This window comes from Triticum urartu, chromosome 2 (genome assembly GCF_003073215.2).
Source record: "Triticum urartu cultivar G1812 chromosome 2, Tu2.1, whole genome shotgun sequence".
NCBI classification, from domain to species: domain Eukaryota; kingdom Viridiplantae; phylum Streptophyta; class Magnoliopsida; order Poales; family Poaceae; genus Triticum; species Triticum urartu.
In genome coordinates this window covers 712,052,476-712,069,266 of record NC_053023.1, presented here as the reverse complement: position 1 = coordinate 712,069,266, position 16,791 = coordinate 712,052,476, and the positions used below count along the sequence as shown (strand labels likewise).

At 48.0% G+C, this 16,791-nt stretch overlaps 1 protein-coding gene across 2 annotated transcripts; it reads left to right on the top strand.

Annotated features, from left to right (window-relative positions):
* Positions 1-1,017: 1,017 nt before the first annotated feature.
* LOC125540030 (protein COFACTOR ASSEMBLY OF COMPLEX C SUBUNIT B CCB4, chloroplastic) lies at positions 1,018-4,173 on the top strand. 2 transcript variants are annotated; one of them, XM_048703598.1, is made up of 9 exons: positions 1,018-1,317; positions 1,613-1,809; positions 1,887-2,065; positions 2,179-2,278; positions 2,487-2,560; positions 2,779-2,960; positions 3,029-3,099; positions 3,338-3,421; positions 3,596-4,173. In XM_048703598.1, the coding sequence occupies exons 2-9, from the start codon at positions 1,672-1,674 to the stop codon at positions 3,647-3,649; spliced, it is 882 nt and encodes a 293-aa protein (XP_048559555.1). In that variant the 5' UTR covers positions 1,018-1,317; positions 1,613-1,671; the 3' UTR covers positions 3,650-4,173. The 2 variants fall into 2 exon arrangements, with proteins under 2 accessions (XP_048559555.1, XP_048559554.1); XM_048703597.1 differs by having other exon boundaries at positions 1,598-1,809.
* The last annotated feature ends 12,618 nt before the right edge of the window (positions 4,174-16,791 follow it).

Here is a 16,791-nt window from a genome sequence, read left to right as displayed (position 1 = left end):
TTGAATGAGTGTTCTAGCAAACTTGTGCATGCCCAGAAATGGACAGACAATTTGTGCATGTGCAGGGATGTGCAGAACTGGCAAGTTATGAACGTGTAGAGTTGAACAAAACTTAATAGAACTGTTGCCAAGACCTAAACATAATAGAATAGCAAAATGCTGAACTGTTCCCAAGAATTAAACAAGTGAATAACAGATTGTTGAATGCTGCGAGAACTAAACAGCTGAATGGCAGGCAATATAACTCTGCAGTTTAAAAGAAATGAGCAGGGAACTTCACCCGCAAAAAAAAAAGCAGGGAACTTGTGCAAGTCTAAAGAAAATATTGGGTCAAATACAACTGAAAAAAAGGGATGTGGTCTATTCTAAAATTTGTGAGATCTCATCCGAAAGAGAAAAGACAGGGAAATCTTTATCAAGTTCAAGTCAAAGCTAGTGACGTCGCAATTACTACACCCGCTTCAGGAGATGGACAGAAACGACGAAAAGTGCCTGCAACTACCGGGCTCCAGGGCTCCCGGTATTTGAAAATTTTGAAAAACACAGTTTCGTTGCTTAAAAAAATCTTATATCAAATACATGAATACACACACACATTCGTAAAAATCTGAAAAAGAAATACTTTGTATTTTGGGAAATACAAAAAGAGAAATTTCTGACAAAAAATGGCACACCTTTTCTCTTATATAGTGTCAGAAATTTGTTTTCTTTTCTATAGCCCAAAACAAAACGATATTTCTACCAAAACTTGTTACGGGTATTCAGAATGTATATATGTATCCCCGTGGAAAATTTCATATTTTTTTGAAACTTCAAAAATATAAATTTCAAAAAGTTTAAATATAGAGCAGTGGAGCTCGGGTGCTGCAATCCCTCTCTCCTCTGGAGTCCTTTCCACGGGTTCGAGCTGCTGTCCTGTCTGTCGTCGGATGCACAAGGAACGGACGACGTGCAACGACGTCCCTCTGCAGTAGCTCGTTTGTACTGCTTCAGAGGACCTCGTTCCATGAAATCCAACACCCAGTGGAACGACCGGCCGCGGCCTTTCCAGTTTCCACGTCCAGCCACGGACCGGCGGCCTACTCACGCACAGGAGCCTCTCCCGTCTCGCTCTTCCGTCCCCGAACCAATTCCCCTCTGCTCCTCTAGGCGTTCGTTCCGATTTGCCGCCGGCCGCTTGCCTCGCGCCTTCGCCGTGTCGCCGTCGCCGGGCCCTATCGCCAGCGCCAGTCGGCAGTCTGCAGCAGGCCGTCGTGCCCAGACGCCCAGTAGGCTCAGGCCGTCAGCCGCCCCGATTTGTCCGGAGGCCGGGGGCAGGTACGGTCCTCAGTCCACCCTCTCCATTCCCCATTTCAGTAACAAAGATGAATGATGCATCATTACCATGTCAGACAAGCACTGTTTGAAATATCTGAACATATTGGACCTCTAAGCTACAATCTGAATATAATTCAGTTACATATTCAGAAGCATGCAAATTGTCTAGTACATAGAATTTTAGCATGCCTGTAAGACCGTATTAGGCCATTTTGATCTATTTCTATGTGCTATTGGTAAACTAATTAGAACGTTCACATGTACTAATATTTGTTGTCAGTTTTTTTTCTTTGAGGTGGAGTACCAAAAACATTCGGGAGCAAACTCCACTGGATTCTGATTGAGCAGAGCCACATGGAGACGAGCCTGCTGAGAAGCCGTACCTTCGCTCCGCTCCCATCGACGCCCCGGCCGGTCTCCTCCCAGCGCCGCCGCCGCCGCCGCCGGCTTCCCTCCATAACATTCTTCCCGCCGCAGCCTCCTCCGCCAAGCGTGGGTGCCGCCCTCCCTTGACCTCTCCTTGCTCCCCTTCTCCCCCGCTGCGTAAACTCTTCGCTTCTTATCCGCAGCGAGGGGACAGGATATGCAGCAGCGCAATGCGGCAGCGGCAGGAGTGGGTGGGGGACTGGGTCCGGAGCAACGACACGCTCGTCCGCGCCCTCCCCATCCTCGTCGGCGGCGCGTCGCTCCTCGCCGTCCTCCTCAACCGTGCCGTTTCCGGCATCGCCGCCGTCTCCGACGCCTCCAGGTCTCCCTGCACTACCAAATTGCTCTCTTCTTTCTGCCCGCAGTTCCGTTCTGTCCTCGGTGTTTGTAGATCCCCAAGATTGCTCATTTGGTCTTTCTTTGTTCTCCAAACAGTTCGCAGTCGAGGGCGGACATACTCACCTTGGCGCTCTCTGTAACTGATATTCTTGCCGGCCTTGTTTGGCTGTCAATCCGCCCGAAAACCATTTCTCAGGTGAGAATTACTCCCTCCGTCCCAAAATAAGTGTCTCAACTTTGTACTAACTTCTCAACTTTATACTAACTTTAGTACACGGTTGTACTAAGATAGACACTTGTTTGGGGACGGAGGGAGTATGTACTATCTTATAGCTTGATCTGTCTCATATTGGGATTCCTGGACTTAATTTGTATTGTGATTTCTCCATGTTAAATTATGCCAGGTCGTTCCTCGAGGTGTCGATTGTAAGCGAGTAGATGCGGATGTATCAAGTTCTGCTCTTCATGAACTCCTTTGGTAACTATTCTACTCATGCTCGGTTTATGGTTTTATTTTACTTTGATTAAAAAAATCTGTTTTCATTTTACACAAGAAACAAACTAGATTTTCTGTTGTGAAGCTGACTTCATCAGAACCTGAACTAAACAATCTCACCAAGTTCTGTGTTGAGTACTTATTTGATATGAAGGAATTCATGTTGTGAAGCTAGATGCTACTTATTCTCTTATAAATAGGACATGGGATTCCCTGACGGCTGCAACTTGTTGCAAATCATTGGTTGTTGTGTATGGAGGTAATTGCATTCTTCAAATTGGGGTTGCTGCAGCCTCTCTACAAGATGGTAGTGCAGTTACTGTGGATGCACAGAGGTTCATCCAAGGCTCCCTTTACAAGAGTGCCATGGAATCCAAGAAGCGTGAGTGCCGTTTGTTATTTAGAAGTTTTTATGTTGGTTTCAGAAATTTCATCGTGGTTTTCTTGCAGAATCGTATCTAGCAAATCTTGCTTTATATCCTGGAAGGACTGAGCTGCCATTTCTACCAGCTAACACACAGGTGCAAATTCGTTTAATTTTGGATAAATTATTCGATGTTAGGATGCATTCAGACGATTTAACTTGGTTACATCTCACAGTATCATTTAAGCAGAAGATGACCTGAAGCTCCCTTTTGTTTTGGATAGCAGAAAAATTAACTCCGCGTCATGTTTACAGATGCTTGTATGCAAAATGCAAATCATTTGTTTATCTAAAAATACGAATGCACAGCATTTTACAACTTTTCTGGTCTACAGGCTCTAATATTGCAGCCAATTGGTGACAAAGGAATTGCAGTTATTGGTGGTGACACTATAAGGGGCTTCACCAATCTTGATCAGGTATACTGTTTCGTTCAAAATGAGCTTGTTAGTATGTTTTATGTTGAATACTTGAATTAATAATTTTTCCTGAAATATGTAGCTCCAGTCTATAACTTACAAGCTAAAGAGCACCACACATTGAACACTAGACTTGCCAGACAATTACTCATCATCCAGTGATCTTCCTTGCAGGCATGGATTGGTATGATTGCAGACAAATTGGATGCTACATTGTCAAAGTCTTAAGCTCACATTCTTCTCTGGATATTCGATTGATGATCATTTCTCTCTTAATTGGCCATACACCCAGACCATATTTACTGGATCCCAGAAGTCATCAGGGTACGTGTGGGAGCTGAAATGGGAGTTTACAAAAGAACATCTTCCACACCCTAACATTACAGACTCGGCATTTGGCGAAATTTGGTTGACCAAAATTATGGGATTATATATATGCCCAACCGCTAACAACGCGCATGATCCATCCTTTCAAAGTTTCTGAAATGAATCACAAATGAGGAAGCAGCTGCCCTGCTTTTCAATCTGGCAGTTAAGGCTTTAGCCCTGATTTTAGAAAACGCAGAGCAAGGTGCGTTTACTATATGTGTGGTGCCTAATTTGTTGATACTGTTACCATGGTGGAGCCATCTGATCAAACATTCTAGTACATTTGAAATTCTTGCTGTACTACTTTGAGGCAGTGTCAGGAATGCATATCAACTATCATAAGAGTGAAGTTATGATAATCTCAAAAGAAGAGAGTGAAGTTATGATTGTGGTCTGTGATTTAGAGGAGTGGCATTTGGGCAGTTAACATGCTTAACTGCAAATTGAGGAGCTTTCCTTTTACTTGCCTTGGAATGCTTATCCATGACCAAAAATTGACCAATGAACAACTTATTAATGGGATTGTGCAAGAGGTCACTAATAGAGCGAAATTGATGACATTTCTTTTTTGACAGCAAATTTACACGCCAAGTTGGAACCTGCAGTACAGCGGCGCTTTACTCTGAACAGAAAACACCACAAAACGCATTTTCATGACACCCGTGAGTCGAGCACTGACACATTCTATGACCCTCACATTTTCTTTTGAAAAGGAGGAAAACCCCTGGCCTCTGTATCAATCGATGCATGCAGCCACATGCAAAACTATGACCCCCACATGGAATACGTAACCTCGAACGCATCGCATCGATCTCTTCCTCCAACCCCGGTGAGCCTCTCCGTCCGGCCTCCAATGGCGGCTTCCTCCCCCGGCCCCTAAAACCAACCGGGAAACCATACTAGGTAATCCTCGTCTGCGCCGTCCCCTCCCGCTCTGAAGATCCACCAACTCCGGTGGGCACCTCCGCTCTCATCCTCCTCCTTGGTAAGGAGAGGGCGTGCTGCTCATCTAGGCGCTGCTTACTTACATTGCCCGGAGTAGCCACTTGATGGGAATAAGGGTAGCTTGGGTTCATGTTGCAAGGATTATCTCCTCCTGCTGCTTGTGGAAACTGTGATTCCTGTTTTTTTCGTGATAAATTGTTTGTGCTCTCAAATATACACATTAATATGTTACTGGGTATGTCAAATGCTTTACTAGGGTCAATTTCTGCTGCTACGGTCCCCTATCTTTTACTGGCTTGGCCGATTGAGGATGCGATTTTTCAAATCTTTGGAATTCGTGGGAAGCCATGTAAAGGCATCTTCAACGTGGACTCTTAAACTGTCCATCTAGACCACGCGGTTCAGATGTGTTTTATCATCCAACGCGAGTCTTTACCGGTTTGTGACCGATTCAGACATCCTTTTCCCCACAAACGGGGGTGAGGCCTCGCGGGAGTCCGGACCATTAACACGCGAGTCCGACAACCTTGGCCCACCAAAAATCCTCTCACGTGCTGGCACTCTTTTCCACCGGAGCATCAGCGTTCATTCATGCCGGCCGAGAGCAGACCCTGGCACTTACTGGAGCCGGCACCGCCCAGGGCTGCCATTTTACGCCTCGTCAAGATGTTGACTTGGACCTACTTGGCCGTAGCCGCCGCCAGGCCTTGACTTGCTTTGCGCAAGTCGCCGACCACTTGACCCGCCATCAGTGGCAATCCAATCCGCCGACTTGGACCGGCCCTCCTACCTCGGCCGCCTTCGCCGGCTTTCACAGCCGTGTGCCTGCGCCTCGCCTGCCACCGCTCTTCCAAGCTGCAGTTGGGCCTCGCCTCCTCCAAACTGCTGCAGTGTTTTGCCTGCTCAAACCGCCGCCGGGCCTCAATGTTGTGACCGCGACTCCGCCTCTGCTGGTGAACCGGCCTAAAACTACAGAGCCACCGCCCCCATCGCCATGCTTTAAACCGCCCTTGCTGTATCCGCGGGTGCACAGAGCCGGCCTACTGATTTTGGACACCGCCGCCGTTACGATTGAGCCGCCGTTGAGTCTCCTCCGCCTCACTGACGGAGCAAGCAAGACGCGCTGGGGTTTTCTACTGCCGGCCACACTTCTTCAAACCGTTGTCGCCACGGTAAACCGCCGCGCCGACCGGCTTTGAGCCGCCTGCCGCGCCGCATTGTTAACCCGCCTTGTTAACTCGCTACTGCTGCTCCCCGCGCGCCGGTTCACCACAGCTGCGAGCTGATGCCGTCCCCGCGCGCCTTCACCGGTTTGAGAGTCACCGACAGGCTGCCCCGGCCTCAAGTTGCCTCCGTTGTCGGGCTTCAGTGTATTTTCTTCAGGTTCAGCAACATCTGCACGTACATCAGCCAACTGCATATGAAACCAAGGAATTACTTCATGTACTGTTGATTTTGTCAGCCGCGGCAGCTATCTTCTGAAGTTAATATAGATTTAATGACATGGCAATGTGTACAGTCTGCAATACTGACCATAAGATCTATAGCTGCTGTTAGCAGAGAGCAAGCAGTTGATTATGCAGCCGTGGCGACTGAAGAAACTGATTTTGAAGATATGATTCAGTAGGAAAGGATTGGATCAGCTGCTGATTGGGAACAGACGGTCTGAGTGGTGTTGCTGTTGTTGCTGTCAAATTTGAGAGATCTGCTGAGGAGTTCACACGTGAGCCGACGGTCTTAAGGCTGAGTCAATCTTCCTAACAAGAAAATCCCAGCCAATGCAAAGTACTAGTAAGGCTAATGCCAATTGATGAACGGGGCAAATATGCATGTAATATTTCACGTCAAGACATTTGTGCCCGAAGCAGAGATAAGAAAAAGCTCTATGGACTCGCCGAACAAAACAATCAGGTCAATTGACTCATGGCCAAGGTATGATCCGGCCCTCGTGCGCCAGCGTCGGAGGCGATGTATACATCTGCATAGCCCGTGCCGGGTGTTTAAAGAACCGGAGAATAACTCGGAGGGTTTCTGCTCGAACCGCCGGGACCATATTGAGTCGCCGACCTGCTTAAACCGCCTCTATCGCGATGAACGGATTATCCGTTGTCCGAACAAAAAACATTAGGTGATATCCGTCCGGTTTGTTTTCATAGCACATATTAATTTTTGTGTGAACAATTACTTTGACATGTGATATTTTTTGACGCAGGACAATTGTTCATTACAAATGAGGCGTTATATTACGGGCACGGAGCACGCGCTAGCAACGTTCAGCACCGGCGTTTCGTCCGTGTCATACCACCCGGTGAATGAATGTGTGCAAGTCGCCGTCCCTGTGGCCCGGTTTACATCAGCTTGCCGGGACCGCGCCCGCGATTAACTTGCCCGTTCGTGCCGGTTTACGATGCGGAGGACAACTAGCCCGTCCGCACCGACCTATAATGTCGCGGCTGACTCATCTGTCTGCTCCGACGGCGGATTCACCCATGATTTATTTCCGCTTCACCATGATGATCATCAACTCCGCGGTGGATAATTACTGGCCTGGCGTATCAGGTGAAATTCATCCAGTATATTTTTATATTATGTATTGCTTTCTTTAAAAGAGCAATTACCCCGGCTTGCAAAGTTATCTAATGCAGGACCCTAAATCGCCATATTGGTGAAAATCTAAAGGCCGTCAAAAAATTTCCGGCTTAAGAAGAAGGATTCCAGTTTAAAAATCCGGCTCAAGGGAAAGCTGTCCCCCACAGAGTTTTGAAGCTCTCAATATCCGGTTTAAGAATTTCTGGTTCAAAAGAATAATCTCTCGCAAGTTCGAGTTCTCAGAAGAAATTAAGGGGACCAAAGAGAGTTTGTTGCACATCACAACTCAAACATAGGTGCCCCTTGAGCACAGCTCATAGTATCATTTGGGGGCTTGGTCGTATTCGAACCATAGCTACACCTCTTGATCTGGCTATCAAGCCAATATTATCATAAGAGCACAACTCTGGTTACTTCGGTACTCCAGCTATCAAGCCAAATATTATCATACGGGGCCAAAGAGAGTCTGCTGCACATCACAGCTCAAACATGGGTATCCCTTGAGCACAGGTCACAATATCACTTGGGGACTATGTTCGAACCATAGTTATACCTCTTGATAGGCTTAAAGCCACCAGGGAAATCATTTGGAGGCTCTGGTCGTATCCGAACCACAGCTTATACCCTCTTGATCAGCATAAGGGCATCAGGGAAATCACTTGGGGGCTTGGTCGTATCCGAACCATAGCTACACCTCTTGATAGGCATAAGGCCACTAGGAAAATCACTTGGGGGCTATGGGTTCGAACCATAGTTACATCTCTTGATCAACATAAGGGCACCAGGGAAATCACTTGGGGGCTTGGTCGTATTCGAACCATAGCTACACCTCTTGATGGGCGCAATGCCATAATTATGACTACATGGGGGCTCTGGTCGTATCCGAACCATAGCTTAAACCCTCTTGATCATACATATACATCATCATATATTGCATCATACGTTGCATCATCATTACATCATCATAGCATGTATATACCGGCTTATATGGCAGGAACCGGTTTTTCAAACCAGGTTATATTATCCAAAATCTTTAATAGCCAACACGGCTGTATTTTAATTATGGTTATCAATAACCAGTATTATGATTAAGGTTTTCAAAGTCGCTTTAGCGCAATGGCTATCATATTATCAATGGATATGATTTATTCTACAATTGAAGGAATAGTCCCGAGTCGCTGCAGGCTTACAACCTGGCACTTGGGGGCTACATTATTCAAGTTAAGATTACATCAAATACACAAGTCTCATGTCGCTGCAAGCATGCACCACGACACTTGGGGGCTAATGCAAAGTCATCGTTTGCTCACTTATTGAAGACCCGACCCATCGCAATGAGCCGTCCCTTGGGGGCTACCAATTGCTCCTGTAAAACAATTCAAGGTACACAAATTTTCATCTATTATTGAAGGATCCACTGCTCAGTTGGTAAAGCACAAAGCTCTCAACCTTGTGGACATGGGTTCAAGCCCCACGATAGGGGTTACATCGTATACTGTTATTCTCAGTGAGGTATATATAAAGTCCCAGCTCAATATTATCTTACTGAGTCGGCCCTTGGGGGCTACACGTTGCTGTTCAAGTCTACATGATCATATCTATAAAGTCCCTGCTCATTATTGCATAATGACCCGGCCCTTGGGGGCTATACTGGTTGAAGTTTTTATAAGCATAAGGCAATTTCAAGTCCCAGGTTGCTGCAAGCATGACAACCCGGCACTTGGGGGCTACATATATGGAATACTCAGTTCTGACTGGTGATTGAGATGAACAACTGGGATTTCTTCAAGCTTGTGACATTCGTATTTGAAGCAAGTCTTAAGCTGTTGCTATGCTACCTTCTTAAAACTTGGGGGCTACAAGTGATGGGCATATAAGAGGTATATTTTCAAGCTGGATGTTAACTACAATTATGACCCGGTGCCATCAATATTTGTAAACTGGCAATGATAAACCGACAAGTTTAAGTCTTAAACCGGCAAAAGTTCTACATTCTTAAACCGGCAAAGTTCTACATTCTTAAACCGGCTGAAGATCAGATGAGTATTTCAAAGACCAATATTTTTGTTAAGTATTGGGAGCTGAGTCAAAGAAGTTATTCTTCACAAATATTTCTCTGTGACAAATCAATGTCAGCAAATTGATTATGAAGATGGCCTATTGACCCGGATTTTCTAGAAGGAAATGACAAGGATTCAAAGATGCTCAGGATCAGTTTAACATGGATAAATCCAAATTAAACTGGGGGCTAATGTCGGGGATATACCCCGCGGTATGACCCGGCCAAAGTTGTAAACCGGTTGGGACTTGGTAAACCGGCAGACAGTTAAGACAGATGGCTATGACGAACGGTAAACCGGCAGGTGGTAAACCGGCAAAGTGTTAAGGCAGGTGGTGAACCGGCAGGAGTTAAGTCAGATCTTAAACCGGCAGACCATCTTAAACCGGCAGACCATCTTAAACCGGCAGACCATCTTAAACCGGCAAACAGTGATAACTGGGTTGCCAGGAGTTATGAAGCCCAAGATGTTAAGAAGCCCATGAAGATAAGTTAGAATAGTTAAGTCTTAAGTCTGAGTTGGACTCTACATGTAACCCGCCTCTTCAACATATATAAGGAGGGGTAGGGCTCCCCAAAGAGGGACAAGCAAGAAGAAACAATCTTAGGGCTAGACACAAAGAGGAGAGCCGGTTTATGATGACTCCCTCGTGATGATAATGAGACCTAGCCTCAAACAGCATGCAGGGTTGTTACCGGATGATGTTTCCCAGGGCCCGAAGCTGTCTAAATCCCTGTCTTGTGTTGCGTCTCTCGATTCCGCTCAACCCCTCTCAAGCTACCACATAGATGCGTTGGCCTCACGACTAAGTCCTCATACTAGGACATCCGTCATGACAATTCCACGACAGGTCCCATCAAGGCCACCGCCACCGTCTTGCCAGCCTACATAACCGGTGGCTTGCCCGCTTCGCGGGGGCGTAGGCCACGGGCCCATGGTGACCTTCTTCCCCTACCCCAAAAACCAACATTTATCGGTGCTTCACGAAAGTGGAGGCTACTCTTCCCCTTCCACTGAAGCATATCCCTTCATTGCTCACGACCGTCCTATGAGCTTGTTGTCTGACATGGGGAAGACATGTCATGGGAATAGGGATCCTCAGTGGCTGGCGATAGACTAGGTTAGAATAGCCTAGCCTAGTACATTATAGCTTAGCTAATATGTCCGAAATGTAAATGTTTTCATCTGGCTTATATGAAAATCATCTAGTTTGCACTCGCCCGGTTTGTTGAGATGTGGTTTGAATTGTAAGCGGCTATGGTTGGGTGTCTAGCTCCCTCGGTGTTCGCGGACGGATGAGGTGTCTGATTTGGGGGGTAGCGTTGGAGATGCCCTAACGTGCTAACAACTACCGCTATAGTTCTATTGTACAAAAATAGGATTTTAATCATTTCATTATTTTGCATCAAAAAAATTATAGAACATACAGGAGAATTGCATGTGAATATATTAGAAGTAGAAGAAAGGGGGGAACTGTTCCTGCCAAGCGTGCAGTCAAACAAAACCACAAGAAAAAGGGTGAGTGTTGGGGATATTACTACCAATATGACCCGCCCAGGAGGGGCCGGGTCAGCCCTAATGGCGGGTTACATAAGAAGCCCAATATACATTCAAGATGATAGTTTATGAAACATATAGAAGGCCCAAAGGCCTGGGGCCGGCTTAAGGCCCGATATTGTAAACCGTCGTATGTAAGGAAATACTTGTAAGGAAAGGCATGTAAGGGAAGTCACCGAGCCGGACACGGTTCTGAGCCGGCCGGGACTCTGTAGGCCACCAGGCGTCAACCCGTGTATATAAGGGGACGACCCGGTGGCAGTTTAGGGCAAGAAACAACCAAGTCGATAACCAAGCCGGCGAGTTGAGCCTCTTGGAGATCGAAACCTCAGCAATACCAATCCCAACTAGACGTAGGCTTTTACCTTCATCGTAAGGGGCCGAACTAGTATAAAAACTCTCTCGTGTCCTTTGTCCCGATTAACCCCTTTAAGTTTCCTAGTGCGATGGCCCTACGACTAAGTCCTTGCTCTAGGACATCTGCCGTGACAACTCCATGATAGTTGGCGCCCACCGTGGGGCCAGCGCACGGTGGATTTGAGTTCTTGAAGGGCGGCTTTGAAGGGCTCAAGGGATACGCTGTGGGTCGGATGACCAAGAGTCGTCGCGGCAAACTCTACATCGATGACGAAGGCTGGGGCCCCAAGGCCGGCTCGATCGAGTACGGGTACCGGGTCCCCTTTGGCGGAATTCACGTCTTCATCGGCTGGATCGGCGAGTCAGGCCCTGAGCCGGACGTCCACACCAACCTCATCGAAACGGCTCAGCGCGCCGGGTCCGCCCGTGTTCAATCTGTTGTGAAGCATGCTTTCGTAGGCTGCGTCCATGGCGGCGAATACTCCGAAGGATCGATGGAAGGCGGGGAGACGGCCATCTTCTCTGATACTGCATCATCAACAGGTGAGACGGACTCGTTGTACCAACTGCAAGACGGCATGCTCGGGGGCTGTTCCGATGGTAGCAGTATTCCGGACCCCCTTGAGCTGCCGAATTGGGCCGAAGTCTTCATGGCAGGGACGCAGCCCGGGCAGAACTGCACCGCAGCGACAGCAGCAGCCACCGGGTCGGCAGCTGCCGGGTCAGGAGACCCCGCGTGCCCCCCGGCTCAGGTTCTAATGGACCTCATGGATAAACTGACAACTCTGTTAACCGCTGTGGTAGAACTGGCGGATAAAGCCCAGCATGATGCAGAAGTGGCACGCTTGCGGGAGGAGATGGTGCAAGCTAAGGAAAATCTAGCCGCGGAGGAAACCCAGATGGCAGCAGAACGAGCAGCTCTGGATGCTCGTGCCCAGCAGCTTCAAGCAGAAACTTTCCGGCTCTCGGTGGATCTTAATGCATTGAACGAGGTCATGAGGAGGAGACATCAGAAAACTCAGTCGCGTCTGCCTCTAACGCTGGATCCAAGGAACCTGTTCCATACACCCGGAGCTGGGGGAAGCAACCCACCGGAAGTAAACCGGGTCGCGACACCCGGTGCACCGGTTCAGCCACGGACCATGGAGCCACCGCGCATAAATACAGCTCCTCCTCGTTATGTAGCAACACCTCCGGGTCACTTCTCCAACCCTATGGAAAACCTCATCGCAGCGTCGGCTCGTCTGGCAGCTCTCCCAATGGAAAGCGACTCGCCAGCAGCCATTGAAACCCGGAGGGTAAGAGAACTACTTCAGACAGCTTTGGCCCAGCAGGATGCATACTCCTACAATCGAGACAGGATTCATTCAACCCCTCGCCCAAGCCGGAGCCCGAGCTACAGTAGGCACATGGAGTCCGCAGAAATGTCAAGTAACGCTCAACGCCACAACCGGCCATATAGGCATGAGTCGGTGTGGGCTGGAGCCCTTAACTTGGCGGATCAGGAGAGGATTCGTCAAGAGGCAGAACGGGCGGCTCAGATAGTAGCAGAGCAGGCGGCTCACCAAACCTTTCCGGCTTATCCAGCAACCTCGATTGAGGCAGGAGTGGCCACAAGAACCAGAGGCGTACCTTGCCTGGTCCCAGCCATACGCAATGAGCGGTTGCCCAAGGATTTCAAGGGGCCTCGTAAGGTGCCTAATTACACGACTGACTTACAGCCAGGGGCTTGGATTGAGAGTTATGAGATGGCTATGGAGCTGTTGGAGGTTAGCGATGCTGCAATGGCCAAGTATTTTACCATGATGTTGGATGGAACGGCTCGGACCTGGTTGAAAGGATTGCCACCCAATTCTATCGGTTCATGGGTAGAGTTAAAGGCACGGTTCATCCAGAACTTTAAGGATACATGTAAGAAGCCAATGTCGATTGTGGACCTGACCAATTGCAAGCAAGAGGATGGAGAATCTATAGCCCATTGGGTGCGCCTGGTCAAGGAGATAATACATTCATCTGATAAGATGGATGCTGGCTCAACAATTTTGATGCTGGAGAAAAATTGCCGTTTTGAACCTCTGAAGCAGAAGTTGGGGTGGCTTAAATGTGACTGTAATGACATGGGAACATTGATGGCGGCTCTTGTCAAGTACGCTGATTCTGATACCACCAAAGATCCGGTGTCTGACGAAGAAAAGACAACTCCTCGAGGTAATAAACATAAGGCTGATGAGTTTGTTGCCAATACCAATGCACAGGGTGGTAATCAGCGGCGCAAGGGCAGACAACCCCCTCGATCGGGCGGGTCAGGCCCCACCCTTGAGCAGTTGTTGAACGAACCTTGTCCAAAACATGACACCCAGGAGAAACCAACCACCCACTTGTGGAAGGATTGCACGATCATGAAGGCATTTAAAAATTCAAATGCATTTGATGGAGGTCACGGCCCAGGTGGCGGCTCAGGTGGAGGCGGCTTTCAGGGCCCGGGCGCCGGTTCAAGCGGAGGAGGTTTTCACGGTTAGGGTTATCATGGTCACCAAGGAGGGTATAATCAGCAACACGGCCAAGGGAATCAGCAGAATAGCAATCCGGCTATCAGAGCAACCCGAAGCAGTTGAGTAGCGGAGAGTATCATGTCTTTACTACCAGTCTATGTAAGAGGGACCAGAAGCTCCACAAGAGGGCCGTCAATGTCGTTGAGCCGGCAATTCCACGTTATTTACGTTGGTCGGAGCAGCCTATTGTATGGAGCAGAGAGGATCACCCGCCCCGGGTTGATAATCCGGGTCACTTGGCTTTGGTAGTGGCACCTCAGGTTGGTGGGTACAAGTTTACTAAGGTACTCATGGATGGAGGCAGCAACATCAACATCCTTTACTATGAGACGTTTCGTCGGATGGGATTGACGGATACAAATCTTAAACAATCCAACATTGTTTTTCATGGTGTGGTACCTGGTAAGTCGGCATACCCAGTTGGTAAGATCGAGCTGGAAGTAGCCTTTGGGGATGAGTATGACTCCAGAGCAGAAAAATTAACCTTTGAAGTGGTTAAAATCAAAAGCCCATATCATGCTCTGTTTGGGTGGCCGGCTTATGCCAAGTTCGTGGCTCGACCGTGTTATGTATATTTGCAGCTCAAGATGCCGGGTCACAAGGGCACCATTACAGTCCATGGGAACCGGAAGATAGCCTTGAAATGTGAAGAGGGGGATGTTGCCTATGCTGAATATGTTTGTGCAACAGAGGAGTTGACATTCTACAAGGATCATGTTGACCCGGCGGACATGACGTCATTAAAGAAACCAACAACAGAGCATGAGCCGTAGTTAAAATTCAAATTAGCTGATGACGCTAAGATGGTTGACTTTGTGCCTGGCGATTCATCCAAACAGTTCATCATCAGCGCAAACTTGGATCTGAAATAGGAAAGCGCGCTCATCGAGTTCATCCATGAGAACCGGGACATCTTTGCATGGAAACCTTCAGACATGCCGGGTGTCCCGAGGGAACTCGCTGAGCACACTCTTAATATCGATCCAAAGTTTAAACATGTTAGACAGTTTCTCCGGCGGTTCAATGAAGAAAGGCGCAAGGCCATCGGAGAAGAGGTGGCCCAGCTCTTGGCAGCTGGGTTCATTGTGGATGTCTTTCACCCAGAATGGTTAGCTAACCCGGTGCTTGTACTAAAAAAGAATGGCACCTGGCGTATGTGTGTGGATTACACAGATTTGAGCAAAGCTTGTCCGGCTGATCCTTTTGCTCTTCCCCGTATTGATCAGATCATTGATGCTACGGCGGGTTGCGCACGGTTGAGTTTCTTAGATGCTTACTCCGGTTATCATCAGATTAAGATGGCAGTCAAGGATCAAGAGAAGACAACGTTTATAACTCCTTTTGGGGCTTTCTGCTATGTGTCTATGCCTTTTGGGCTTAAGAGTGCCCATGCGACTTACCAGCGGTATGTGCAGAATTGTCTTCACAATCAAATTGGGCGCAATGTTCATGCCTATGTGGATGATATAATGGTGAAATCCAGGGAAGAGGAAACCTTGGTCACAGACCTAAAAGAGACTTTTGATAATCTTCGGGTTTACAAGATGATGCTTAACCCGACCAAGTGTGTTTTTGGAGTGCCAGCCGGCAAGCTCTTGGGTTTTCTGGTGTCTAAACGAGGTATTGAAGCTAACACGGAGAAAATCAAGGCAATTACATCTCTAGCCAAACCAACCTGCGTCAATGATGTTCAACGACTGGCGGGTCGTGTGGCCGCTTTGAGCCAGTTCATAAGCCGGTTAGGGGAAAAGGCTATGCCTCTGTATCAGTTGATGAAGAAAACAGATGTTTTTGTTTGGAGTGATGCTGTGAACGCCGCTTTTGAGGATCTGAAGGCACAACTGGCTGAGCCGCCGGTCCTAGCTGCTCCAATTGAGAAAGAGCCGCTATTGTTATACGTGGCTGCCAACTCACGGGCTGTTAGTGTGGCTATGGTGGTAGAGCGCAAGGAGGCTGGCAAAGAGCATCCGGTTCAGCGGCCGGTTTATTATGTCAGTGAAGTGCTAATTGAATCTAAGCAACGATATCCACATTGGCAGAAGCTTGTTTATGGGGTGTTCATGGCAAGCCGGAAGCTTAAGCGTTACTTTCAGGGACATCCAATCACTGTGGTTAGCTCTGCTCCTTTGGGGGACATTATTCAAAGCAAAGAAGCCACGGGGCGAGTTGCCAAGTGGGCAATTGAGCTTGGGTCTCATGGGCTGAAGTATGTTCCACGTACTGCAATTAAGTCTCAAGCCCTGGTTGACTTCATCAATGACTGGACAGAGAAGCAGATGCCAGAAGAGAAGCCAGACAACACATATTGGACTATTCGTTTTGATGGATCCAGGCAATTGGAAGGCTCGGGGGCTGGAGTCGTATTAACTTCCCCACGAGGTGATAAATTTTGTTATGTGTTACGGTTGATGTTTTCATGCACTAACAACGCAGTAGAGTATGAAGCATTGCTCCATGGTCTTCGAGTGGCAAAGGAGATGAGCTTGAGCCGGGTCAGATGTCTTGGTGACTCTGATCTAGTGGCTCAGCAAGTATCTGGCAAGTGGGATTCCAAAGACCCTCTCATGGCGGCTTATCGCCAAGAGGTCGATGCTGTTGCAGGATATTTTAAAGGTTATCAGGTGGAACACATTGACCGTTGAAAGAACGAAGCAACTGATGCTTTAAGCCGGCTGAGGTCTCAGCGTAAGCCGGTACCACCCAACACCTTTTTAGATGTTTTGCATAACCCCTCTGTCAAGTTGCCCACAGAAGAAGATTTAGCTGTTCCTGACCCGGAGGCGCAGTTGGTGGCGGCTCTTCATGTCATCCCAGATTGGACGGTGCCATTCTTGGCTTACATGACCCGGGGAGAGTTGCCAGCGGATGAGACTCTGGCTCGGCAGATAACCCGGCGATCTAAGTCCATGACGATTTTGGATGGAGAGTTATTTCATCGCAG